The 27775-nt window shown below is 41.4% G+C and overlaps 1 protein-coding gene across 4 annotated transcripts; it reads right to left on the bottom strand.

Annotated features, from left to right (window-relative positions):
• LOC135558668 (high affinity 3',5'-cyclic-AMP phosphodiesterase 7A-like) lies at positions 1 to 27546 on the bottom strand. Of its 4 annotated transcripts, none has more exons than XM_064992681.1 (13): positions 26565 to 27546; positions 10451 to 10520; positions 8194 to 8283; positions 6780 to 6934; positions 6609 to 6672; positions 6191 to 6286; positions 5933 to 6033; positions 5513 to 5644; positions 5130 to 5221; positions 2799 to 2943; positions 2430 to 2526; positions 2220 to 2300; positions 1 to 1915 (listed from the first exon to the last, which is right to left on the bottom strand). In XM_064992681.1, exons 1-13 carry the CDS (start codon positions 26700 to 26702, stop codon positions 1689 to 1691), a joined length of 1488 nt encoding a protein of 495 aa, XP_064848753.1. In that variant the 5' UTR covers positions 26703 to 27546; the 3' UTR covers positions 1 to 1688. The 4 variants fall into 4 exon arrangements, with proteins under 4 accessions (XP_064848753.1, XP_064848754.1, XP_064848755.1 ...); XM_064992682.1 differs by having other exon boundaries at positions 8194 to 8280; XM_064992683.1 differs by having other exon boundaries at positions 10460 to 10520.
• Between the last annotated feature and the right edge of the window lie 229 nt (positions 27547 to 27775).

The following is a 27775-nucleotide window of genomic DNA, read 5'->3' as shown; positions in this document are numbered from 1 at the left end:
TGTGACAAGTTGTTTTATTAATGAAAATGTAACTGCAACTGGCATGTATCAAAATATCAATTTGGCAAAGCTTTTCACAAAATAGTTTGCAACGCAAGTTCCTACCCAAAAATGACTTAGATCAAAATGGTAAACAGTTATCAAACAGTCTTGCAATAGTAACCAGAAAATACACGTTTGCCATAATATGAAAAGCACCAGTTTTCATTGGATATACTGAAAGTCCAACCAGAGACACAATCGTGTCTTGTGTACAGAATTAAAAAAAACAATACCAAAAATAAATTAAATATGGAATGTTTTATGTTATGGCTGGATCACTGTCCAATCTACTAATGCCAAGTCATTTCCTTTTCACACCAGAGGCAAACAGTCAGACAATGCATTGAGAGAAGACGATCGACCTTATAAAAAAAAATATTTAAAAAAAAAAAAGAACTGGTTTGGTCACTTAGTTTTGTGCATAGTTTAAAGGTATCTGTTGCCAGTCTTAAAAGTTGTGTTTGCATTCTAGAAAGGGCTTCGACTCTCTAAAATAACATTGTAGATCATGGCACAGCCCTACCAGAGGCAGACCACCTAATATCAACTTTAATAAGTAGTCATGCTGTTTATACCCTCAACTCAGGTCATCTGTTACTAGTATGGAAGAGTGGTTATTCAAGTGTTGAAAGAATGTTAATGCCATAAAAATAGAATCTAGATTCTATTTCTATGGTTAAGGCCACACGCATGCCCTGTTTCCCCATTACAAAACATTGTTATTAGGCTACAGTTAAAAATCACCAAAACACTGTACACCATATCAGTAAAGAAATACATAGATTTCATACCACATCCAATGGACTTTTTTCACACAAGTAGTCTCTGAGCTGACTGACTATTGGGTCATAAAACCTGTTATAGTTCACAGTGCAAGGAGCAACGAACGGACCAAAACAGTCCTTTCAGGGCATTTGTGTTGTTCTGCAATCAGATTTTTGTTCAGTGTGTTGTCAACAGGACAAGGACTTCATGTGAGTGGTTATTCACATACAGTATGAGCTTTTTTTTTTTTTTTTTACAGAACCAATGTTTAATTTGTGAAATGCAGCACAAAAGACGCTTGTAAACAGTCTTCAGAGGCAGCAGTGAAGTGGGCTCGTCACATTTCCTGTACGAGGAAGTATTACCATTAGTCTGAAATGCAGCAACACATAGAAGCTCGTCTCATTCATTCAACACGAACCTCTCTTTTTGAATACAATGTTTCCTCACTTTAAAAACATTAACAAAATGTTTGCAAATGGCACTTTAATCAGAAGGGTCTTGTTTAAAACATTCCCTTCAGGTCTCTGTTAAAAGTGACGTGTCAAATTAGTGATGTCAGAGCAGAACAGGTCTCTGTTAAAAGTGACGTGTCAAATTAGTGATGTCAGAGCAGAACTACAGTACAAAATTAAATAAAAATACATACAGCAGAAGCAACATGAGGTATATATGTATTGCTCTGTTAAAGTAAAGGGTCCAAATTCAATAAATTAAGTTAAATTACATTTAAAAAACAAAAACAGTGGTTAACCTAGATGCGGAGCGTGTGGCTGAGTTGCTGTGGTGCAGGGAGTGCTGGGTAATGTCGTTTCTGTCGGATGCGGAGATTCGTTTCACTCTTTCTCACCTCACCGTGGGCGCCAGTCATGCTTGGCTTGTCATGACCCTTTGCTTCCCTGAGGTAATACTTTGGAGTTTGAGTCTTTGGTGGCAGGAGTCCTCTGTTCCTCTGAGGCCCTACTAGAGCTAGCCTCCTGCTTGTCCCTCCCCTCATTCCAGCCTTGCTTGTTCAGGCTCAGGTGGCTCATCATGGTCTGGGACAGCCGTGTGTCTGAGAAGCGTGACCATTCCACAAACAGAGGCTCTACCACGTAAGCCATGAAACCTACAGGAGAAGACATCTCTCATTCAGAGCAAGTTCTGACAATAAATCACACAATGCTGCTAAGGTCCGAAGCAGAAACAACCACAAGCAAATGTATAAATATTAAGTTGGAGCACATTTGAAATCAGTCAGTAGTCTTATCCGAGCCAGAATCGGCCAGAGGCCAGGAGGATCTACTATGACTGTAGCATGAGGCAGCTTGATGTTCAAGTACACCCCTGGACAGGTCACTAATTCATAGTAAAATATAAATTAATCATATACTTAATCATATACAAAGTTGGATTAAGAGGGGTAACCTTACCAATCTGTATATTGGCAACAGAGTTGGATTGCCTGTCACAGAGTGGGGTTACTTCAAGATTATGTTTCCGCTCAATGTCACCTGATGAAAAGAAGGATTGGTTAATACTTAGTATATAAACCATACTGTCACGCTTGGTTGCACTCTTAATAAACACCTGGATTAAGATTAGAGAGGATTAGCCCAGTACAGGGTTTCATGATATAGTACCTTGGTGGAAGAACTCCTCTGTCACTTTCTCGCTCCACTGTTTGCTGAGTTTCCACGGTCGGCAGGGGTTGCAAATGTCCGCACACTTCAGAGCCATCTTTACGAGGTCAATGAGGAAAACAGAGCGGAGACTCAGGAAAAGGACAACATATAACTCAGTTTGTCTCGGTCTCTTTTTCCTCTCCATCAGCCTCAACCACATTGACGATTCACTTTTACTGTTTCAAGCTGCAGATTTTGCAACACTTCAGTCCCGCAGAGATTCACATGATCTCTTAATGCCACAAATCACATGACAACAGTTCAAAAGGGTGATGGATAGTACAGTCATTTATGCTGCTTTTGTTAGGTGGGAAACACCTTGCTCACCTGAAGGATAAAGTGTCGATGTCCTCCGTTAGTGAGGCAGAGGTCTCCCTTGTCCAAGTGTGTCCTGAACTCTGAAAGATAGTCATTCTGCCTGCTGATGTCCGTAGCCAGAATCAGGGATCCAAGCCGCTCCTCCATGTTCAATCTAAATGACAACATCCAATCGATATTTATTAGTATATAGAGTAATGAAACAGGTATTTTCATAAACAAACAAAAAAATGCATTTTTTTACTGCAATGTTGCAATGGGTGATTACACAAGTCTGAAGATATATTTAAATGAGCTAAATCTGTGGACCCCATCGTTAGTATTACACTACCGGTCAAAAGTTTCAGAACACCTACTGATTCAAGTTTTTTTTTTTTTTTTTACTATTTTCTACATGGTAGAATAATGGTGAAGACGTCAAAACTATGAAATAACACATATGGAATCATGTAGTGACCAAAAAAAGTGTTAAACAAATCAAAAAAGATACTTCAAATAGCCACCCGTTGCCTTGATGACAGCTTTGTACACTCTTGGTATTCTTCTCAACCAGCTTCATGAGGTAGTCACCTGGAATGCATTTCAATTAACAGGTGTGCCTTGTTAAAAGTTCATTTGTGGATTGTCTTTCCTTCTTAATGTGTTTGAGCCAATCAGTTGTTGTGACAAGGTAGGGGGTTATACAGAAGATACCCCTATTTGGTAAAAGACCAAGTCCATATTACGGTAAGAACAGCTCAAATAAGCAAAGAGAAACAACAGTCCATCATTACTTTAAGGTCAGTCAATACGGAAACATTTCAAGAACTTTTAATGTTTCTTCAATGTTTCTGCAGTCTCTAAAACTATCAAGCGCTTTGATGAAACTGGCTCTCATGAGGTACAGGAATGGAAGACCCAGTGTTACCTCTGCTGCAGAGGATAAGTTCATTAGTTACCAGACTCAGAAATTGCAGCCCAAATAAAGGCTTCAGAGTTTAAGTAACAGACACATCAACATCAACTGTTCAAAGGAGACTGTGTGAATGAGGCCTTTATTGTCAAATTGCTGCAAAGAAACCACTACTAAAAGGACACCAATAATAAGAAGTGTAAGTCGCTCTGGATAAGAGCGTCTGCTAAATGACTTAAATGTAATGTAAATGTAAGAGACATGCTTGGGCCAAGAAACACAAGCAATGGACCGGTGGAAATGTTTCCTTACAAATGGGAGATTTTTGGTTCCAACCTCTGTGTCTTTGTGAGACGTGGTGTGGGTGAACGGATGATCTCCGCATGTGTGGTTCCGAAGCATGGAGGAGGAGGTGTGATGGTGCTTTGCTGGTGACACTGTCTGTGATTGATTTAGAATTCAAGGCACAGCATGACGACCATAGCATTCTGCAGTGATACGCCACCCCATCTGGTTTGGGCTTAGTGGGACTATCATTTGTTTTTCAACAGGACAATGACCTAACACACCTCCAGGCTGTGTAAGGGCTATTTGACCAAGGAGAGTGATGTGTTATTGACTGTACGTTTGTTTTCCCATGTGTAACTCTGTTTTGTTTGTGTCGCACTGCTTTGCTCTATCTTGGCCAGGTCACAGTGGTAAATGAGAACTTGTTCTCAACTGGCCTTCCTGGTTAAATAAAGGTGAAATAATAAATTTTTTAAAAGATGGAGTGCTGCATCAGATGACCTGGCCTTCAAAATGCCCCGACCTAACCAAATTGAGATGAGTTGGACCGCAGAGTGAAGGAAAAGCAGACAACAAGTGCTCGGCATATGTGGGAACTCCTTCAAGACTGTTGGAAAAGCATTCCAGGTTAAGCTGGTTGAGAGAATGCCAAGAGTGTGCAAAGCTGTCATCAAAGCAAAGGGTGGCTATTTGAAGAATCTCAAATAGAAATACTTTTTGATTTGTTTAATACTTTTTTGGTTACTACATGATTCCATATGTGTTATTTAATAGTTTTGATGTCTTCACTATTATTCTACAAAGTAGGAAATAGTAAAAATAAAGAAAAACCCTTGAATGAGTAGGTGTTCTAAAACTTTTGACCAGTAGTGTACATAAACTAAATGTCTTAGTGGATGTAGATGTAGTTAAATAGACTAGATCTGATCACTGGCAGTAATCACATGCATCTCATATATCCAAATCAAGCACATTACATAGCGATCCTAATCCAATCAAACTTTTTTCACGGCACGCATCAAAATTGAGGAAACTAAATTCAGAGGATGGCCTCTAATTCTCTGTATCCAGTAACAAAACAAAAATGTGTCTATCTCTCCCCCTAAGGGGACAAATAAAGTTTGAATTTAATATAGCAGGTGCCCTGTCTGTGAACTGACCGGTCTTCAGTGGGGAGGTGGGACAGCAGGTCTGATTCGCGGAGCAGGCCCACCGCAGACTTCCAGTGGTGATTCTCCAAAACTGAGCTATTCTACAAAAGGACAAACACAACCCAAAAAATATTGCATCACTCATTACAGAGGTCAATATATTGTACATGGGCTAGTTGATGTCTGATGCCAGCTATTAACATGTATTTCAAAGTCATTCAACATTTGATGGAAAACTACATCAGCATTTTATCCATCAGAGACTCAAATAATGACGAGTAGAGAGAGAGAGAGAGTAGAGTAGTACTTTATTGATCCCAGTTTGGGAAATTGTTTAATCACCACAAGCATCAGCATTGAGCCACTGCGTTATTTCTAGTATAGGGCCTTACCTTGTACAGTGCTGCTAGGTAATGGTCAGTTTTGATGAGGAAAGGCTGGTTGACACCTGGATGGTCCAGATCATGGGTGGCAGCAGCCAGCAGACCCAGCAGGAGATCACAGGAGGTCAGCGTCTCAGCAAGCTGCAAACACACAGAACCCTCCTCATCAGACTCCTCACAAAGAGTCACAGTTGGAACAAACCTCTCCAGGTGTACTTGTAGAGTCATATTATTTTACTGAAGGATACAAGCTCAAATGTCTTACCAGAATCTACACATCCTTCTACAAAAACAAACAAAACAAACAAACACAAAAACACATACAGGGTTTCGAGTATCGATATACTTTATGACCTTATTCTTACAGAGTATATAATTCAGGTGTAGATGAGCAATTTGTTAGTGGTAAACCATGTCCTTTTTTCTCACCTTGGGCTCCTGCAGGTAACAATACATGGCCTGAGTCACATCTGCAGCATGGACTGCATTGTGGTAGGGGTTCTGGCAGCGGTAGTCCTCTTGAATCATGACTAATAACAACAAACACATTGGTAATTCAGTTAATTTGCAGATGGTTTCAACTATGCATCACCACTTCATTCAAGTAGACAATATTGGGTTTAAATAAATCCATGTCCCAATGCAATATGGTGCATTTAAATCATTAACATGTATTTATTTCCATACCTAAAAATCTTCTAAGTTTAACCATGTCCAACTGGAAGAGCTCAATTAACCCATAAGTGTTGAATAAGTGAAAGGTCAGGTTGACGAGACTGTTCCCTGTCAGAAAGCAGAACAGAAACAATTCATTAACAAATGCGTAATAACACTACAGTTTGTAATAACAGACAAGGGACACATAGTCTAACTCTTTAATCTAAAGTTGAACTCCAAACACATATAATTAGTCTGACTAGCAAAACGCCATCCACAACAAAATCACATCACATGCAAATTTATACAAACTAATGTTTCATGACTGAACATTCTCCAAATAGAAAGGGAGAGCAATATGTGTCAAGGTGAGCCATAAAGCCAGCATGTATTGCATCTGCAATTCTTAAACAGCAGAGGGCAACAATCACCTAGGAAAACACCGTACCGTTCGTAAGTCTGTCAAACAGGAAAATATCAAAGTTCCAGTTTCCAACCTTCTGCAGCATTAACTGAAACATATGAAATATTATACAGTTAGGCCTGCTCAGTGATACTACAACACTAACATCTACACAAATGATGTACTGTTGCTAGATAGATTGGCAGTGGCACTGACCTTGGCTTGACCTGTGAAGTCATCGTCAAGGATGTAGCCTAGAGGGTTGTTGGCTGGGATGCCGTGAAAGAACCGTGACGAGTGGAGGTACCTCTGAAAGCTCAGCAGCCTTCGGACATTCCTGGCAGACACAGGCCGCGCAGCCTCAGGTCGGGCTATGGAAACATAAGTACAGAACCATTTACATTAGCTATGGTTGAAATGCACTGACTCTCTTTTAAAGCTATGCCAAGTTTATGTAGCTAACAACTGAATCCATTTCAAGTAAGAGTAACATCATGCTTTGTTGCATTATCTTTCAAGAAGATTTCAGGAGATGTCACTATATTCTATCACAGAATTCCATACTCTTCATCTGCTTGTAAAACAAACGAATGTACACTCTCTGTATTAAAAGCATAGCACTGCATATCATTCAGGACAACGTAAAATACACACCAATACAATAAGTCAATAACAAATCAGGCTAATACTGTTAGTTGGTTTGTTGTACTAACATCAATATACCGTACAACAGATGCATTTCACAGAGTGTGAATAACCTATGTTTACTGTGAAACTTGATGAAAAGACAAAGGAAGACTACCAAGCCAATTCAAACAGTGAGTAGCCCTAAAATCCCATCTGCACGGACAGAGGACAAACAGAGGATTTGAGCCTGCCATACCGTGGCCACCCCCACCAATGTGACTAGTGCAAAGGGGTGTGAGTGTGCAGACATGCTGCTGACACAGCAGTCCATTCTCCAGCCAGCTGGCAGCCCACCAATCTCAGTCCTGCATTGTCAACGCACACTCACCAACCATGGCAGACTAGCAAGCCTCAATAAGCCTTTTGCAGCAAACTAGCATTCTAGAAAATTATTCGAAAGATCAAGGCACCTACAGACAGAGCCAGAACAAATTAATGTCTAATGTCTAACAGGCGATGGTCCCCAACAATTCTAAAATGCAATATTGGTTGCTGGAAAATGTTGCACTGTCAGCAAACACAATACATAAGCTCACATCAATAGGACAGCCAGCTGGATGGCTTCCATTTATCAATTTGTTAGAGACACTTTGAACAATGGTCTTTTTATAGACCTTTTCAGACAATTAAATTTGACAAGTGACTAATATCATAAGTGCTTTCATTTCATTAATTCAAGCAGATGACAGTTTAAAAGTAGCAAGATTAACACTCAAGTTTCATATCCATTAGATGCACTACCTACATGTACATTAGTGATGTTTAGTGTTTACTTCATACAGTATCTGCCATTTAGTTCATACATCTATGTATCAGACAAAGGGTTACTTCGATCATAAGAGTAACAAATCATGGATTGCAAAAAGGTTCAGCTTCTTCATTGATAGAAGATATTTCAAGGGGTGGTGGCACATTGAAATGGGAGTTTTTGGTTCTTACTTACAATGCAAAGTTCGGAAATCGACATACAAGTAGGGATGAGACCCTCTTCGCTCTGGTTCAAACCCCACCTGGCTTCTGACTCTCACATCTCCTAGAAGGAATGGGAAAACATAGTCCTCAAGGTACTTGCAATAAAGAGAGGTTTTATTTAGTAAATCATTGGGCCTGTTAAGACTGAGGATGTGTCCCAAATGGCACCCTATTCCCTATGCAGTGCACTACTTCTGACCAGGGCCCCAAAGGCCTCTGATCAAAGGTTGTGCCCTTTATAGGGTATAGGGTGCCATTTGGGAAGCAAAGGCTGAGGCGACACAGACAAAGCTAAACAGGAAGCCTGGCTGTAACACAGTGCCAAAGTGACTATTAGTATTCACACTGGTGTCAGTGTAGAGCTGGAGAGGAGGCAGGCCTCTCTATTCAGAATAGATCAAAACAGGCTCTGCAGTTTTACTAGATAAGAGTTAAGTAGTTCATAGGTAATACAAAGTTATCTTATATCTTACATTCGTCACCTGTGATATAAAATATATTTAAGTACTGTTATCCATACGGACGAAGAAAGAGTAAGTGTTTAAGATCCTGTATTCATAATTGACAATGAATAAAGGATCTTAAAACAGAAACACATACCTAGCCATACTGACTGAGAAAGAGTAAGAATACCCACAGATGTCTTTCATTTCCAACCTTGTGTGTACATTGCAGCAGCAGAGAGATTGCTTACAGGGGCTTGCGAAAGTATTCACCCACCTTGGCATTTTTCCTATTTTGTTGCCTTACAGTCTGGAATTAAAATTTATTTTGAGGGGTGGTTTGTATCATTTGATTTACACAACATGCCTACCAGTTTGAAGGTGCAAAATATTTTTTTTATTGTGAAACAAACAAGACAAAAAAACAGAAAACTTGAGCGTGCATAACTATTCACCCCCCAAAGTCGATACATTGTAGAGCCACCTGTTGCTGCAATTACAGCTGCAAGTCTCTTGTAGCATGTCTCTATAAGCTTGGCACATCTAGCCACTGGGATATTTTGTCCATTCTTCAAGGGAAAACTGCTCCAGCTCCTTCAAATTGGATGGGTTCCGCTGATGTACAGCAATCTTTAAGTCATACCACAGATTCTCAATTGGATTGAGTTCTGGGCTTTGACTAGGCCATTCCAGGACATTTAAATGTTTCCCCTTAAACCACTCGAGTGTTGCTTTAGCAGTCTGCTTAGGGTCATTGTCCTGCTGGAAGGTGAACCTCTGTCCAAGTCTCAAATCTCTGGAAGACTGAAACAGGTTTCCCTCAAGAATATCCCTGTATTTAGCGCCATCTATCATTCCTTCAATTCTGACTAGTTTTCCAGTCCCTGCCGATGAAAAACATCCCCACAGCATGATGCTGCCACCCCCATGCTTCACTGTGGGGATGGTGTTCTAAGGTGATGAGAGATGTTGGGTTTGCTCCAGACATAGCGTTTTCCTTGATGGCAAAAAAGCTCAATTTTAGTCTCTTCTAGCCAGAGTACCTTCTTCCATATGTTTGGGGAGTATCCCACATGCTTTGGGGAGTCTCCCATGTTTGCTTATATTTTTCTTTAAGCAATGGCTTTTTTTCTGGCCACTCTTCCGTAAAACCCAGCTCTATGAAGTGTACGGCTTAAAGTGGTCCTATGGACAGATACTACAATCTCTGCTGTGGAGCTTTTCAGCGCCTTGAGGGGTATCTTTGGTCTCTTTGTTGCCTCTCTGGTTAATGCCCTCCTTGCCTGGTCTGTGAGTTTTGGCGGGCAGCCCTCTCTTGGCTGGTTTGTTGTGGTCCCATATTCTTTCCATTTTTTAATAATGGATTTAAATCGTGCTCCATGGGATGTTCAAAGTTTTGGACATTTTTTATAACCCCACACTGATCCTTATTTAGGGGCTTCAAAGCAAAAGGTTGAATACATATGCACGCACCACTTTTCTGTTTTCCATATTTTTTAAACAAGTAATCTTTTTCATTTCACTTCACCAATTTGCATTATTTTGTGTATGTCCATTACATTGAAATCCAAATAAAAAACAATTTCAATTACAGGTTGTAATGCAACAAAATAGGAAAAACACCAAGGGGGATGAATACTTTTGCAAGGCACTGTATCTACTGAATAACAAACCATTACTTAAATAATCAATATCCTTATGGATGGTGAAAAGGTAGGTGAAGGTCATACGATATGTTAAAATATTCATGGAGTGATAAAAAATAAGATCCAGTGAATATCATACCATACGTACCGAGCATCCGAATGTAGAGAGCCGTTTGATCCTCACTGTCATAGGAGATCGCCCCTCGTCTCTGCAAGAAAAGGATCATTTAGACAAAACTCCTACAATAAAACAATTGTTGGGGTGTTTTGTTCACCTCTAGGAAAAGGATGACACAAACGTTGCAAATTCCCCTAGGTTGTGAGCTGTATTTCAAAAGCTCTCCAAATTAATGAACATAGAAACTTGAATGACATACATTTTAAACAGAGGGGTGGTGGTAAAATAAACAGGTTAGCATTTTTCGTCATGAATCTTGTTCTGGAAGCAGCTCTGCAGAGTGGTCACAAGCTGGCACAGCCAAAGTCATAATCAGATTTTAAACCTAACCTTAATTGACATGCAGGTTCGCAGTGTGGTTAAGACAGCCCCCTGCACCTCTCTGATTCAGAGGGGTTGGGTTAAATGCGGAAGACACATTTCGGTTGAATACATTAAGTTGGACAACTGCCTAGGTATCCCCCTTCCCCTTTAACCCGAATGCCTAACCCTAACCTTAAAGACCAAAAAGCTTTTATTTTTTCTCTCCAATTTTGACTTTTTGGCTGTTGAATCTGACTTTGTGGATGTGCTATCTAGTGGAAACAAGCACAGCCCAGTCAGTTCCTCTCCTCTCCGCTCTCCTCTCCCTCTGTAGCAAATGCTGGCTCAGTGCCACATGTGGGGACACTCAAATCTAACTATGACGTCAATCTGCGCAACCTATTTGTATAAATGATATTCCTCCATCAGCCCATCCCTAGCCCCAAAAGTGTTGTTGAATGCAAAGGCATAAAACATAAATGCCATACGGACTTCTTTGGCCAGTGGCTGTATTTATAAAGTCTTGCATATGACCTTGCATTGAAGTTAGATTACAAGACCTGATATCAAATTAACTGCTGGGCAATACCATACCAGTATACAACTGTAAGCCAAGTCAAAAAAGATCAGAGAGGACTGACAGCGAACATGGGTGATTACAGAGTAATATGCTCCAGGGGGTGACCATGCAGGAAAGCAGAGGAAGGCTGAACTACAATATAGGAGCTGGGCAATTCCACACAAGATTGGCCCAAGGATAATTATGATGTTTTGGATCTTCCTGAAATTAAATCTCATAGAAAGATAATTTGGGGGAAGGAGGTTTGGCATAACTTTGAAATCTGCATCCAAAATAATTATTGAGAAATAACTAATTCAAGTTGGGAGATGTGACATTTTGGCCTGCTTTCAGACACTACACTACTGTAGTTGCTTTAAAAATATAGTTTTGGTATCATTTGAAACTTACCGTGTGCTCTGAAATATGATTAGTGTTTAGATTAAGAATACCATTTCTGCTCAGAACTGAGCAGGTCGAGCATAACACGTCAACCCTGTTACCCATAGACAGACTGGCTATACATTTTCTTTTTCAATTTAACCTCTTCACTGTTGACGTTGAGTGTTTTGAGGTTACTATTTAATGAAGCTGCCAGTTGAGGCCTTGAGGCGTCTGTCTCAAACTAGACACTGTCCTCCTGCTCGGTTGTTCACCGGGGCCTCCCACTCCTCTTTCTATTCTTTTTTTTTTAAATTCTTTTTAACATTTTTTAATTGTACCCCTTTTTCTCCCCAATTTCGTGGTATCCAATTGTTTAGTGGCTACTATCTTGTCTCATCGCTACAACTCCCATACGGGCTCGGGAGAGACGAAGGTTGAAAGTCATGCGTCCTCCAATACACAACCCAACCAGCCGTACTGCTTCTTAACACAGCACACATCCAACCCGGAAGCCAGCCGCACCGGAGGAAACACCGTGCATCTGGCAACCTTGGTTAGCGCGCACTGTGCCCGGCCTGCCACAGGAGTCGCTGGTGCGCGATGAGACAAGGATTTCCCTACCGGCCAAACCCTCCCTAACCTGGACAACGCTAGGCCAATTGTCCGTCGCCCCACGGACCTCCCGGTCGCGGCCGGTTACGACAGAGCCTGGGCGCAAACCCAGAGTCTCTGGTGGCACAGCTGGCGCTGCAGTACAGCGCCCTTAACCACTGCGCCACCCGGGAGGCCTCCTCTTTCTATTCTGATTAGAGCCAGTTTGCGCTATTCTGTGAAGCGTTGTACAAGATCTTCAGTTTCTTGGCAATTTCTCACATGGAATAGCTTTCATTTCTCAGAACAAGAGTAGACTGACGAGTTTCAGAAGGAAGGTCTTTGTTAGCTAACACAACGTGCCATTGGAACGCAGGAGTGATGGGGCTCTGTACGCCTATGTAGATTTTTTTTTTTATGGAATAAGAAAATTTGCCATTTCCAGTTACAATAGTCATTTACAACATTAATGTCTACGCTGTATTTCTGATCAATTTGATGTTGTTTTTCTTTCAAAACAAGGACATTTCTAAGTGACCCCAAACTTTTCAATGGTAGTGTACATGTAGGTAGAGTTAGTGACTATGCGTAGATAATAACAGAGAGTAGCAACAGCGTAAGACGGGGGAGGCTTATGCCCCCTCCCTGTTGCACACAACAAGCTTCCATTCCCTCTGTTACAAGGGATCTTATGGCTAATTTAAGATAAACGTCAACCCTGTTAAGGTCATCTCTTTTACTTTATTTGGCAGCAATTACTATAGCAATTTAACATCGAGATGGGAAAATACGTTTTTTAATGAAGTTGAACTCTATGACAGAATGTTAAAATTAGTTGAAATTAAAAGTTCTATATGTCCAAGTTACACTTCTCAAAAGGCATCGAATTGGTGGAACAACCCGAAAACTGGCTGCGACCCCTGTCTGTTTACAGAGTTGTTTTCCTACTGTGTTTATGGAGCAGCTAATGACAAAGTATTTACTGAAATGGATTGGACATTGCGCTGCTTCTCTACTATTTACTGAGTGAGAGTGACTCATCCTCTAGTTTATCATCCTCATTTCAAACCACATACTGGCAATTGCACAAGGTCTTTATGGGCAGACAATACTATAACATTCCATATCGCCTAGGCTATAGTTTAAAAAATGCGAATCTAATATGAACTAAAACAGACAAAGCAGTATATATGAAGCCTTGGTTTGAAGGCAGTATTTGTAGTACCAACAACGCCATTGTTAACACAAATCAGTTGTTTATGGCAGCCAAAGCCAGGGTATATCAGGCACTCACACAAGGGCTGTAAGACATCCAAACCTGCTGTGCCCAAATGTGCTTCAGACAAGCTATCCAGACAAGCAACTGGCATCTCCCTTTACATGGCGCTATGTGGGCTGTGCCGGCTTGCCTCGCTGCACTCCAAACACTGTGGCGTCTGTCAGGCTGGGACGGACATATGCCTCCATTCCTCACGCCACTCGCTCCTGTTAAAATGCTTGACCTTAGATGCTACATTCACAAGTCAACTCACAACTGCTGCTCACGACTCTGCTATCAGCGTAATCGCAATGCAAGTGGACTGGCTTCATCATTCAATAAATCTCAGTACGTCATCGTGATTGATTACTTTTGACAACAATGGAATCAGACACACACAACATCCTTTCAAACACAGGGGTACAGTTTCTTCCAAAAACCATAAAGTTTGGTGAATGAACAGAAATGCACTGTTATTCCTTGCTACCCACAATTTCTTCTAACTCAACATCACATTCAGATGATTCAGATTTATTTCAACCCTGTGTCCCAATTCAGTTATCCATCATAAAACTCCTAAGACTTGCTGTGACTGGCCTGTCTTATCAAGACCTCATCTTTAAAGTCCACTAATAAAATAAGCAATCGATGATGTTTCTATGATTCTGTTGCTAAGCCAATATATTACTACTACTATTTATGTTACTACACATACTACCACTGTACTACTACTACCAGAGATCTAAAAATAAAAAATACATGCAAAAAAATTGTTGGTAACACAATGTGTGTTTTAGTCGATTGTGTTTTTTACGAAAAGATTGTGCCGACAGATATGGCAGCTCTGCTTCGAGCTGACAAAGAAATGATCAGTCTATAATTGTAATGGTAGGTTTATTTGAACAGTGAGAGACAGAACAACAACAACAAAAATCCAGAAAAACGCATGTCAAAAATGTTATAAATTGATTTACATTTGCTCTACAGGAAGTAAATCTTGGTTTGGCTGGCCGGTTCTCACCCCCAGTCCCACATCAGAAATTCCTTCAGCGCACCTTGGACTATGTGATACACGCTAGCCTTAGTTCAAGTCAGCAGTTCAACAGAGGGAGGGACAAAGAACCATGTGACTCTGACACAGTTACATCAGGTAACGTGCAACGTGCCACCAACCAAACACACACAGACGAACAACCTACACCAGGTCATACAATACTCACCAGCCCGAGTAAGGCCAACAACCAGAGGAATGGGGGGATAAAAGAAGAAAGCCACCAGCAGTTTCCTACTTGTTCCCATGCGAACCCCTGCAGATCATCTACTCAAGGTGAATATGACGTAACCCCCACCACCAAGGCCTTGCCAAGTACCTTGCCCGCAGCCAGTTGGTCACTACAGGGTTAACTACATTCGATGGTGAACCTGAGAACTATTAGGCTTGGAAAGCCTCATTCCGTAATACCACATCAAAGCTAGGCCTTTCAGCAGGAGAAGAGCTTGACCTGTTCATCAAATGGCTTGGCGCAGTCTTCTGAGCAGGCACGTAGTATAAAGGCAGTCCATGCCAGACATCCGCCAGCTGCGCTGAGGATGCTCTGGAAGAGACTGGAGGAAAGCTATGGTTCATCTTAAGCCATTGAAAGGGCTCTCTTTGCCAAGTTGGAGAACATCCCCAAGGTGGCAAATAAAGATCCCTAGAGACTCTGACCGTAGAGATCTACCATTGGAGCTCAAAGCTGCAAAGCAAGATGGCTACTTACCTTGCCTATTGTACCTGGACACATCCAGAGGGGTAAGCCCTATCGTAGAGAAGCTCCCATATGGCCTGCAGGAAAAGTGGACATCATAAGGGTCAAAATTCAAGCTAGAAAACAACGTCACCTTCCCTCCATTCTGGGTATTCACCAACTTCATCTGTAGAGAAGCCAAAGTCAGGACAGACCCCAGCATCAACCTCTTTTCCTCCCATGCGGCACCCGTCAGAGGAGACAAGCAAGACAGACACGGAAAGACATTATCTGTCCACAAGACAAGTACCTTCAACAGAAAACACGGGGGATCAGAAGAAACCAGTGGATTTGAATAAGCACTACCCGATCCACAACAAGTCTCATTGTTAAAGAAGTGTAGAGGTTGCAGAGAGAAGTCCCTGGAAGACCGCAAACAGTTCCTCAAAGAGAACTGTGTGTGTTTTCAGTGCTGAGCTCCAAACGCTTTGAGAATTTCTCCAAGTGGAACAGTCTCATAAGGACAGTAGCACGCTTAATCCACATAGCTCAGATCTACTCTCAGCCTGCACAAGAGAGCAGCTGCCATGGATGGCATATCTGTCTGAAGAATCGCACTGAAGAAGAGCTGGGAAGAGGCAAAGTCCTTGTGATAGGGTGTCCAAGACAAGTGTTATGCAGAGGAATTTAGGTGCATAGCAGCAGAACGCAGTTTTCCTACCTGACAGCAGTCTACGAAGTCTGCATCCCATCATGACGGTCTGCTCAGAGTTGGAGGCCGAATCAAGCAATCTAAATTAGGAACAAACGATGTCAACCACATCATTCTAGTTCCTCCCCACCTGGCAACCTTGCTTGTGCATCACCGCCATGAGGCCATGAAGCATCATGGGAGACATTTCACAGAGGGTGCCATACGAGCAGATGGATTCTGGTTGGTTGGAGCTAAGAGATATCAGCGGTGCACTCTACAAGTGTGTCACGTGCAAGAAGCTCAGCGGGAAGACAGAACACCAGCAGATGGCATAACTGCCAGCTGAACAGCTACAGGTAGCGCCACCTTTCACCTAAGTAGGCACGGACGTTTTCGGCTCATGGAAGGTGGTCTCACACCGCACCAGAGGAGAGCACGCCAATAGCAAAAGGTGGGCGGTTATGTTCTCGTGCATGTGCACAAAAGCTGGACACATAGAAGTAATTGAATCACTAAGTGCTTCCAGGCTCATAAATGTAGTGAGAAGATTCTCCTCAATCAGAGGCAAAGCAAAGCAGATACGTTCAGATTGTGGTACAAACTTTGTTGGTTCTTGCCGAGACCTGAGGATGGATGGATCAAGCTCCAGTTCAGAAAGCGTGGAGAGGTACAGTTGAAGTCGGAAGTTTACATACACTTAGGTTGGAGTCATTAAAACTTGTTTTTCAACCACTCCACAAAGTCGGTTAGGACATCTACTTTGTGCATTACACAATTGCATTACACAAAGTAATTTTTCCAACAATTGTTTACAGACAGATTATTTAACTTATAATTCACTGTATTACAATTCCAGTGGGTCAGAAGTTAACATACACTAAGTTGACTGTGCCTTTAAACAGCTTGGAGAATTCCAGAAAATGATGTCATGGCTTTAGAAGCTTCTGATAGGCTAAATGAAAACATTTGAGTCAATTGGAAGTGTACCTGTGGATGAATTTCAAGGCCTACCTTCAAACTCAGTGCCTTTTTGCTTGACATCATGGGAAAATCAAAAGAAATCAGCCAAGACCTCAGAAATAAAATGTTGACCTCCACAAGTTTGGTTCATCCGCAAAGGACCTTGTGAAGATGCTGGAGGAAACAGGTACAAAAGTATCTACATCCACAGAAAAACTAGTCCTATATCGACACAACCGGAAAGGCCACTCAGTGTGTGGTGAGGAAAGTCAACGTGAGAGTCGTCAAGGAGGGAACTATGAAAGTCTTCTCTCGGCCTGCTCCAAAACTAACATAAAAAAGTCAAACTATGGTTTGCAATTGCACATGGGGACAAAGAAAGTTATTTTTGGAGAAATGTCATCTGGTCTGATGAAACAAAAATAGGACTGTTTGGCCATAATGACCATCGTTATGTTTGGAGGAAAAAGGGGGAAGCTCGCAAGCCGAAGAACACCATCCTAGCCGTGAAGCATGGGGGTGGCAGCATCATGTTGTGGGGGTGCTTTGCTGCAGGAGGGACTGGTGCACTTCACAAAATAGATGGCATCATGAGGTAGGAAAATCGTGAACATATTGAAGCAACATCTCAAGACATCAGTCAGGAAGTTAAAGCTTGGTCACAAATGGGTCTTTCAAATGGACAATGACCCCAAGCATACTTCCAAAGTTGTGGCAAAATGGCTTAAGGACAACAAAGTCAAGGTATTGGAGTGGCCATCACAAAGCCCTGACCTGAATCCCATAGAAAATTTGTGGGCAGAACGGAAAAAGTGTGTGTGAGCAAGGAGACCTACAATGCTGACTCTGTTACGGGAGGAATGGGACAAAATTCACCCAACTTATTGTGGGAAGCTTGTGGAAGGCTACCCAAAACATTCAACCCAAGTTATACAATTTAAAGGCAATGCTACCATGCATGTAAACTTCTGACCCACTGGGAATGTGATGAAATAAATAAAAGCTAAAATAAATCTCTACTATTATTCTGACATTTCACATTCTTAAAAAAAAAGTGGTGATCCAAACGGACCTAATACAGTTTTTTTTCTAGGATTAAATGTAAGGAATTGTGAAAAACTGAGTTTAAATGTATTTGGCTAAGGTGTATGCAAACTTTGACTTCAACTGTATCTCCAAGAACAGAAATGTACCTGGGTGTTCAACCCACCTCACTCATCCCATGTGGGTGGTGCATAGAAGTGGATGATTGGCATTGCACGTCGTTTCCTCGACTGCATGCTCCTCCAATGTGGATCTTCCCGCCTTACACATGAAGTCCTGACAACACTGATGGCCGAGGTCACAACAGTGATGAATGCCAGGCCTCTCATCCTAGTATCTTCAGACCCAGAATCACCCCTCATCCTCACTCTAGCTATGCTCTTGACCCTGAAGACTGGCGTCCCCCCTCCTACACCAGGCAAGTTCGGGGAAGTTGAACTCTACAAGCAAGAGTGGAAGCAAGTACAAAGTCTAGTGGACACCTTTTGGAACAGGTGGTGGAGGGAGGATCTCTTTACGCTGCAGAGCCAACGCAAGTGGCAGTACAAGAGGCCAGATCTTAAAGAAGGGGATGTTGTCTTAATGGACAGTCAGGCTAAAAGAAATGAATGGTCCATCGTTGTAAAGACCCTTCCAAGCCTGGATGGGATGGTGAGGAAAGTCAACGGGAGAGTCGTCAAGGAGGGAACTATGAAAGCCTTCTCTCTGCCTATTTCCGAAGTGGTTCTCCTTCTTTCTTCGGGAGACACCAGTGGTCAGAGTTAGGTTTATGTGGGATCGTTAAATACCCCAGGAGGGGAGTGTTCTGGACCTGTTAGATGTTTAGCACCCTGAGTGGGAGTTTAAGTGCAGCAGTGTAGAATTTACCTGTTTGTGTCATGTGACAAGAAGCAGTTCAGAAGAGAAGCAATGTGTAAGATGTGCAAGTTCTCCCTAGGGACACCTAGCTAAGCAATATCAAGCATACAGTTGCATTCTAGTAACTTTATATTTGGCTCTAGATTGAGTACTCTTACTCCTATTTTCATACATTTAGTTCAGTTATTGTGGAACACATTCTGTGCTCTATTCTACTGTAAGTGAAAACATGTACTTTTGTGTTTGTTGAGGTTTCACAATGTGATTCAAGTAAAAATCCAAAACGGCACCCTGCTTCTCACGGAGTTATTTGAATGAGTGTTTAGCTAACTGGATAAGTGCTAATGTACATTTAGTGAGTTCAGTATACAGTACATTCTATATACTCAATTTTACATCACAAATAGTATGGTTAGTATGACTATTCGAACACAGCTATAGTTTGATGCCCTTCCATTGGCTCATTATTATGAGCCGTCCTCCCTTCAGGAGCCCCCGCTGGATGTAATGCACCCTGGACTGAAGAGGCAGACAATTAGGAGAAATGTGTTAGACCATCAATTAAATTACACATTTCGACATAGGAAGACAACCTTCTGTGTTATGTAATCGGTCAGTATTGAAATCTGACATGAATGATAGGCGTTTTCACGATCTAAAAGTCATTTTCCTATTAACTTCCAGTGTAGTGAAAGTGGCTTTATCACAATGCTACTTCATACCGGACACATTTCTGCCTGCTTGAACGGCAATAGCTGAGAAACGCATGAAAACATGAAATTACCCAGGGAAGTGATAGAACATCACCCAGAGATGCACAAAAACAATACAACATTCAAAATGGGTGAATCGTTACTTTAAGTAGCTAATGGGATTTAAAGGGATCTGTGAAAGATTCCAGTACTGTTGGCCAAACCCTTACCCAAGCTCAGTTTCAGCTAATGAAACAAAACACCACTGGCCTGTGGGAAATTGCTTGCAGAGAGAAAGCTGTCTAATTAGCAGCAACAGGATTGGGTTTCAGAATTGTCCACTGGGAAAATCCCACAAACCACATGGAGCAAAGAGAACAACTCAAATGTCACCACTCACTTTCCCACCACCCAAAGAGTCAATGACACCTCAATGATTTTGGACATAGAGCTTTTGTCATTAAAGCCCCCATGCAGTATTTTTTTAAATCATCACCATGTATCTAATAAATCACTGTGTGTATTTTTTGGTTGAAAATAACTCCAAATAATATTTTCAGCATTTATTTCCCTGAGCCTCCTTTTGCCATTGAAATGTTCAGTCTGATCATGTTGGCGAGTTGATACTCATTTAAATATATTTACATACACATACATACATGATTGGCAGATCGGTTCGTCAACAATCTAGAGAGCCTACCCCCTTACCACTTCAAAGTAGGAGGACAAATATGCAAATAAAAGATGACTTGTCATTGGTCAGACGAATCAGATCAGATTGTAATGTTATGTTCTGGACCAAAAACTCCATCCCACCTGAACAGGCTGAAATTCCAGACAAAATTCCTTACACTAAAAGGGCATTATCATCATTTTCACAATTTCAGAGTATAATTTTGACCTTATAGTGTGGAAATATCATTAAAAAAAACAGGAAATCACTTTTGACAGCACTGCCCCTTTAAATACTTAAATTATGATGGAACCATAACATGTCCCCACTGGTGTACCTAAAAGATAAACAACAAGCACTACAACATTTGACCACACTACTACGAAAACTATTTCACTAAAATTCAATGTGGTATTCTGCTTATACTGTACCATTTGAAAGTCTCAACTGTTCCTGATGAAACTAGTCAAAATCAAAAGAAAATATCAGTCCCTGAGAATAGCAGACGATCACAGTGTGAGCTCATAGTGACTCACACCCCACCTCCTTTCCCAGTAAGGAAGTAAACAGACACACAGTCCATCTGTCTGTGCTGGAGAGATCCTTTTCAAAATCAAATCAGCTCAGTGTTGATAAAGAGGCAGCTATAGTTTATCTCGTAGTCCAAACTGACTGTCTGCTGGTGTCAAGAGTCCCTACCGTACCTTGTGGGAAATCCACCTCATTAGAATCAAAACCAAGGACCAGATAAGTACAATTCCCATTGGATCTCGCGGCCGAGGATCATAGTCCCTCTCCCTGGCTGTACATGCGTGTGTTTCTGTGTCGTGGTTTCGGCCCTGATAAATATTAGCAGACAGGCCCAGGCAGGCAGGAGGGGACAGAGGGACGGACGGGGAGTAAGTGGAGCCTTGTGCAGCTGTCTTAGCTCCAATGCTAGCCATCACCTGACTGACCTCCCACTCCTAACACTCCTGGGACTGCCTGACTGGCTTACTGGCTGTATAGGGGAATGCACCAGGTCACCCAGCTGCCAGCCAAGCGAAGGACTGGTATGAGCATCACACACCACAATCTCTCTCCCTTCAGGGGGGTGGTAGAGGAGCATGGTGTACATCAATCTTACACCTCTGTCACGTTTTTCATGACGTAGGGGTTTGACAAACTAACAAAAAGTGACAAAGAGATGACTGCCTAGTCTGGCTTCTACAGTATGTGTGCCTTTCTGTAAGCATGGCAATTTTGGGAGTTGGCATACAGTCATATGAATAGTCAATATGAAACATGGAGCACATAATAAGAGCTATGCTTTTAGTCAAATCAATCCAGTGTTGATAAAGATAGATTTTACCTAGTAATCAAAAATCCACCTTGTGGAAAATCTACTTTGTTAGAATCACAACCAAGTACCAGATCAGTACAATTCCCATTGGACCATCTGGCAGAACATCATGAGTGTTCCCAGCCCTTACTGTACATGTACTTCATCTTGCCACAGCAACATGAGTCCAACAGGATGTGCTGCCAAGGTTAAGACAAAAAGTTTATACTATGAGTATTTAACATGAGGGGAATGAGATCACTGACGTTCCCAAGTCTCTGTTCTACTATGCACTTAACGTCATCAGAACAATGTGGCTCCTTTCGCTACATAAAGAAAGATTCAGTTGTACTGCTAACATGTTACACAAGACAAGTCAGTCTGGCAAGCTGAAGAGAGAGAGACAAAAAGAGGGGGAAGTTTCTCTGAGACGAATCTGGAGCAGTAGCCTTGAATAAATTCAGTCCCAAAACTGGAGGAGTTAGGTATGCCCTCATACCCAGGCAGTGCACAGCCCGAATTAGACTCCCAACCTACATTGACATCACAGCTGATAACTGTGGTGAACGGGGACCAGAATTAGAGCACTATTACAAGGCCTCTTACATAAAGAGCATCAGACCAGGGCTCAGACCCACAGCACTGCACAGGAACAGGAAGTCACATGCTCATGGCTTGGGAAACTGTCCTCCATGCAGCAGCAGAGTTCCTGCAAGGACAGCTATGCAAACATTCCACTCAAAAAAAAAAAAAAAAAAAAAAAAAAAAAAAAAAAAAAAAAGCTAACGGGACACTTGGGATGTTTCCTGATTATTCCCTCGACTTCAGCGTCATGGAGGGGCCACTAACACACGAGGATAGTTACGATTTTGACGATAAATCCTTATTCCTCCAAATGATTAATATGCCAAAACCAGACCTTAATGTTGAAAATGTCATATGTCAAAAGGTCAGTTGTTAGAAAAAGAAAAGATGGCAGGCATTTGAAAGCAGGCCTAAATAGTAACCAAATGTCAGTTGTAACGTTAACTTCCTATTTTTCATATGTTGGGAATGTGAATACAAACACTACCTTTTCATAAGTGTGCTGTGTCCTACAAAAACAAACTGAGCAAGCCCTTTCAAAAGATAAAATGGAAATCCATTTAAGAGATAATATTCCACATAACACTTTCCAGGGTAATAATGTGACGACAACAAACAATCTTATACTGGACAGGTCTCTGACTACGTCCCAAATGGCACCCTATTTCCTATATAGTGCGTTACTAAAAACAGGGCCCATAGTGCTTTGGTCAAAAGTAGTGCACTATATAGGGAATAGGGTGTCATTTGGGATGGAGCATCTGCCCCTATAGTCACGTGCGATGATGATAAGTGCGATGGTGATAAAGCCATTCGAGTGCTGGAAACAGCATAACACAGGTTTGTTTGTTTTTCCAGCTCATCATGTTTCTGTCTATATGATGGGGCAGTTGGGGAAAGCTACAATAACACGATTTTAATACACGTGCTAGGCCATTCCATTCAAGGATTTACAAGGCATTTCATTCTGAAAGCATGTGTGAGCTCGTTTTAAAGAAGACTTGTTTGAGCTTTAGTTCCAGTTTGGCAGGACACAAACATGCAAATGAAACTGGGTAAAAAACAAGGTCATAAGACAAACTTTTCTTTATAGTGCTGGACTTAGTCAAAAGACAGATTATTGGGACACAACCCGGGCTTGAGTTTAGTGTCAGTCCCCCCTTAAGCCTAAGAAGCTGTCAAATATCATGCAAATTCAGGCTTCATGCAAACCAAACTTGACCATATATTCAAATCTGACAGGATACTGGTCCACGAACAGTGTGACAGGTAAATTTACCTGAAGCTTGAACAAGGCTATCCTATCAGCTACAGGCCCGTGGAATACCAAGGTATTGTATATTTGTAACGGACACATCACCACGTAGGGTACTGTCATCTCCCCCCTATTTTGCATAGAACCTCAGGGTATAGGAAATGGCCATTGCGCTAAAAGCTGAGATGACCAATAACTTAACTAGAGACAGTACCTGTTGTCCAATAAAATAAAAACATTGCTGCAGAGAACAGACAATGCAGTGCATGTGTTCAATGACCGTTTTTGATTCAGATCAGATGCCTTTGACATAGTTCAACTATGGACACATCACACAGTCACAGGGGCTTTGGCTCTAATGTCTCAACAGGCTCCCCAGTCCTACGCAGCCACTCAGACTGCATCTTGACATCACTGGCCCTTCTCTACCCATTCAACCGCAGTCCCCTTATCTCCATCTGCATCATTCTTGATTATTCAAAGTTCTTAACACCTGGGCAAGGTTTAGTATACGCTTACCTTAGTCACAGACCTTTCTGCAACTGTGCCCTTGCCCACTTAAGCCTAATTGCTCCAGGTGCACTGACCCCACTCCCTCCGGGTGTCTCAGGGGAGTTGAGAAATGCAAAAAAAATATTTCCATTACACATGTGTCTGTAACAGGACAAATATAAGCTAAATTGTATATAAAATATAAATTCTACTGGGCTGGCTGACTTCAAAGATGTAACCAATAAAGCTGAGTGAGGAGAAGGACAGAATGGATTAACTCTCCCCTAGCCTCTGTGTGTCCTGTCCCCAAAACACATGCTGTCTCTAAACGGTAGAAGGGACAAAAGCTAAAACTGTTCTAAGGTGCTTCACAAATTCAAAGCTTCCCCATGAATTGTGACACTTCAGTGTGGAAAGCAGTGCGAGTATCTCCATATTCCTCCCAGTGTGTTGCCTGTAGTAAATCACACATCAGACTGTGTGTGTGTGGACTGGATGGACCCTTCTCATTAATGGAACAGACCACGGGTCTGGCTCAGGGAGGGCCATAAAAGACCATCAGAGATATAGGGGAAAGGCAAACAGTCTTGATGGTAGCATTCTAAGGGGTTCATAAACTAATCACACACCCTTACTGGCCTCTCACAGATCCCAGAGTGATGCAGGCTTGTGAAGTCTGTGTGAGGTAAGGGCCATCATGTCATGTCGGCCTCATGAATAGCTTCCATTTGGACTTTGTTATTATGTAAACATAAAACAAGTCAACCTTCCTTTGAGTCATTACAATGAGATCTTGAACAGTACAAAGTTATCTTAAAATGTTAAATCATATCAGGTATTGCCAATATTCAATGCATTTCAGCAGCTCTGAATTTCAGCAGCAGAAACAGATAGATGTCAATGACCACAGCGGAAGCATTATACAAGAGAATTAACATCAGAAAACAACCCTATACGATGTGTTAAACTGAAATATATAAACCCAAAGAAACTCTTAAGGCCAGGCACCATACAGAATAATACAGTAGGCCTATGTTGTATTAATTACTGTGTTTAAAAAGTTGCCAAAATAGATTGCATGATGGCATCAAAACAACCCAAATCACATAACAAGATTGAGTCACTCAACTCGACCTCTAAGGCTCAGTCATTACTTCCTCTGACCAGAAATGCAAAGGGTTAGGCTACACAAGTTGTGAAACTGCACCTCCAGCATTCTTACCACACTGCACATTGAAGACAGACTGACTAACTATCACAACCTTATCTAAACTAAAGAAAGATAAATCAAACTAGAGTCTAGGGTTCTTTCAAAAGAAGTAAAACAACTGCTTGTTAAAATTATTTATCAACTACATATTACCTAATAATGAAGTGCCTATTAAAGGGATACTTCAGGATTTGGGCAATGAAGACCTTTATGAGGAAGTTAGAAGTAGTTTTGCGAGTCAACGCTAACTAGCGTTAGCACAATGACTAGAAGTCTATGGTAACAGCTAGCATAGCACTATGACAAAGAGATGTCCGGTCATTGCTCTAACGCTAGTTAGCAATTGCGCTAATGCTAGTTAGCAACTTCCTTCAAACTGCACGCAGAGACAAAAATGGTATCCACGAGTTCATTTGACACTAGGGAAGACAAAGGGCTTCATTGCCAAATCCCAAAGTATCCCTTTAACTACTTACAGACCCTTTACAACCCCCTTTAAAAAAGGGTACCTTGAGGTAAAGTGTTACCCAATATTCTTTATCATGGCTACTTAGATCAAGCACCTTAGATTGAAATAATAGCTTTGTGTATACTGTGAGGTTATGCTGTGTTTTTTCTTTTCTCTAGGTTTGTTTGTGTCAGCAGGCTTCTACTACAGTTATTCTATACAGTATATCTGCCATACGCCTGCAAAGCATCCAGAGACATATGGGGCATAGAAACCTCCAGCGTACACCAGGCCATCCCAGCAAGCCTACCCAAGACATACCCCTTCTGCATGGATGGCTCAGCACCAATGACTGATGATGGATTATGGACTTGTTCAGCAGTTTACTGTGTCATCCTTACAAGTTATCTAGAGATGTTTGAGTTATACAGAAACTCTGTTCTCAAAAACTGTCTTGAAGGCATGAAAAACAAGGCCTCTACTATAAAATGTTGTCAACAGCCCAGACCAGACAGTACACTAAATATTGTGTATTTTTGGAGATGAATAAGTTGTTTTGGTTAACTTCAATCAGGTTTAATGGCTCAATCTCTATGCATTACATATTAGGGGGGCTTAAAACATTAGTACAACAATTTCACTAATGTTTTTCATTGGTCATATTATTATGGATGAGGGTTTTATCACACAGGTCAAGTCAGCCATCTCACTTAATAACAAAGATTAATAAAGAATGTTAAAGAATAATAAATTAGTCCATTGTGAGCATTCCTGTGTATGGGGTCATATAGGTCAATATGAGGCAAAAGTTGCCTAGTTGCTATAACACAATTAATTTGGTGGGCCACTCAAAATGTAAAATAATATCTACTTTGTTTCCATCAAAATATATCAATATTAAACTAATTATTGTAGTAATTTCCCAGCATCATGCACTGCACAACCCCAACATTGATGTGATAGCTGAAAATTAAAAGATCTAATTGTTTTCCACCCAGATTGCTCTTTGCCTTGCGCTTACCTTGGACAGCTGTCTTGGGGCAGGTCCACCAAAAAGAGACGAACTGGAGCTGAAGCTAATGGCTCCCCTACGGCTGAGAACATGTTTAGGAACCGGTCTGTCTAGAGGCAAAACCGGTAACTGATAACATACTTCCATTGAACAGTCAAAGCTCGGTCCAGCTCAAATTGCAATAAAAAAGCAACATACAAATCATGTAAAAAAAAATGTTGCATATATGCTGATGGCACAACTGCAAATGTGCCAATGACAACAACACCCCTTCCCTTAATTTGAGTCAAATAGATTTAGTGATTGTGACTACAATGGCCTGTTATCTTTTTTTGATGCTTCAAACTTGCACGAAACGTTATTGAAAGCAATCCCACTCCTCTAATATTACATTCCAATAAGTCCCATGATATCCATATTTTATCCATTTGGGTTGTTTACCATTTTACCCTATTGAACTCAAATCCGGCCTTGAAAACGGAAAGGCCTCTTTCTTTTTGGTATCTCTGTAATAAATAGCTTCCTCATATAAAAAAAATCCTTATTTCCCGGAGACAGTGCAACGTCCAAGCAACCAAAAATCAGATGATGAAAACGATTCAGAGACGGAAAAAATATATTCAGAAAATAAGAGCCGTCATCTACAATGGTATATAAAACTTTCATTTACAACTAAATGTGTGTTTATTCTGTCCCTGCATGGAGCGGTGCCTTGGCGGTAGAGAAAGTAATCAGCTTGCATTCAGTCCATTTCCCCCTCATTGATGGCATAAATTACGGTAGCGCACAGACGGTAATCATTGTTCATATAGCATCACGAGGGAAATATGCGTTCTTCACCTCGAAACAAACAAGTATCCATGGGTCCAAAAAATGAAAATTAAAGAAGCAAACGACAACAAAGGCTACAACGCCACCGTAGTCCGTATATTTCGCTGTTCTACCCTCTTCCCAAACGTAAGTTCCCACCAGCGATGGAGCTATCGACTGACTATCTGATGAGCCCTGTCTGAAGCATCCAATTGTATTTGCTTACGTGATGTTACCCTCTTTGGGATTGGATGAAGATGTACTGCATGAATAATAGATAGATGTCTATTGGCTGAATGGAAAGCACAGCACACTCCCGTTGCATTACTGGGCAAAAGATCATTGCACATCTGTATTTTATACAATCTTTTGCCATTGACCGACCATAAACCCTTTTGTCACTGTACTGG

Source organism: Oncorhynchus masou, chromosome 17, assembly GCF_036934945.1.
Source record: "Oncorhynchus masou masou isolate Uvic2021 chromosome 17, UVic_Omas_1.1, whole genome shotgun sequence".
In the NCBI taxonomy this organism is placed as follows: Eukaryota; Metazoa; Chordata; class Actinopteri; order Salmoniformes; family Salmonidae; genus Oncorhynchus; species Oncorhynchus masou.
The sequence above is the reverse complement of the archived record's forward strand: the minus strand, read 5'-3'. Positions and strand labels throughout refer to the sequence as shown.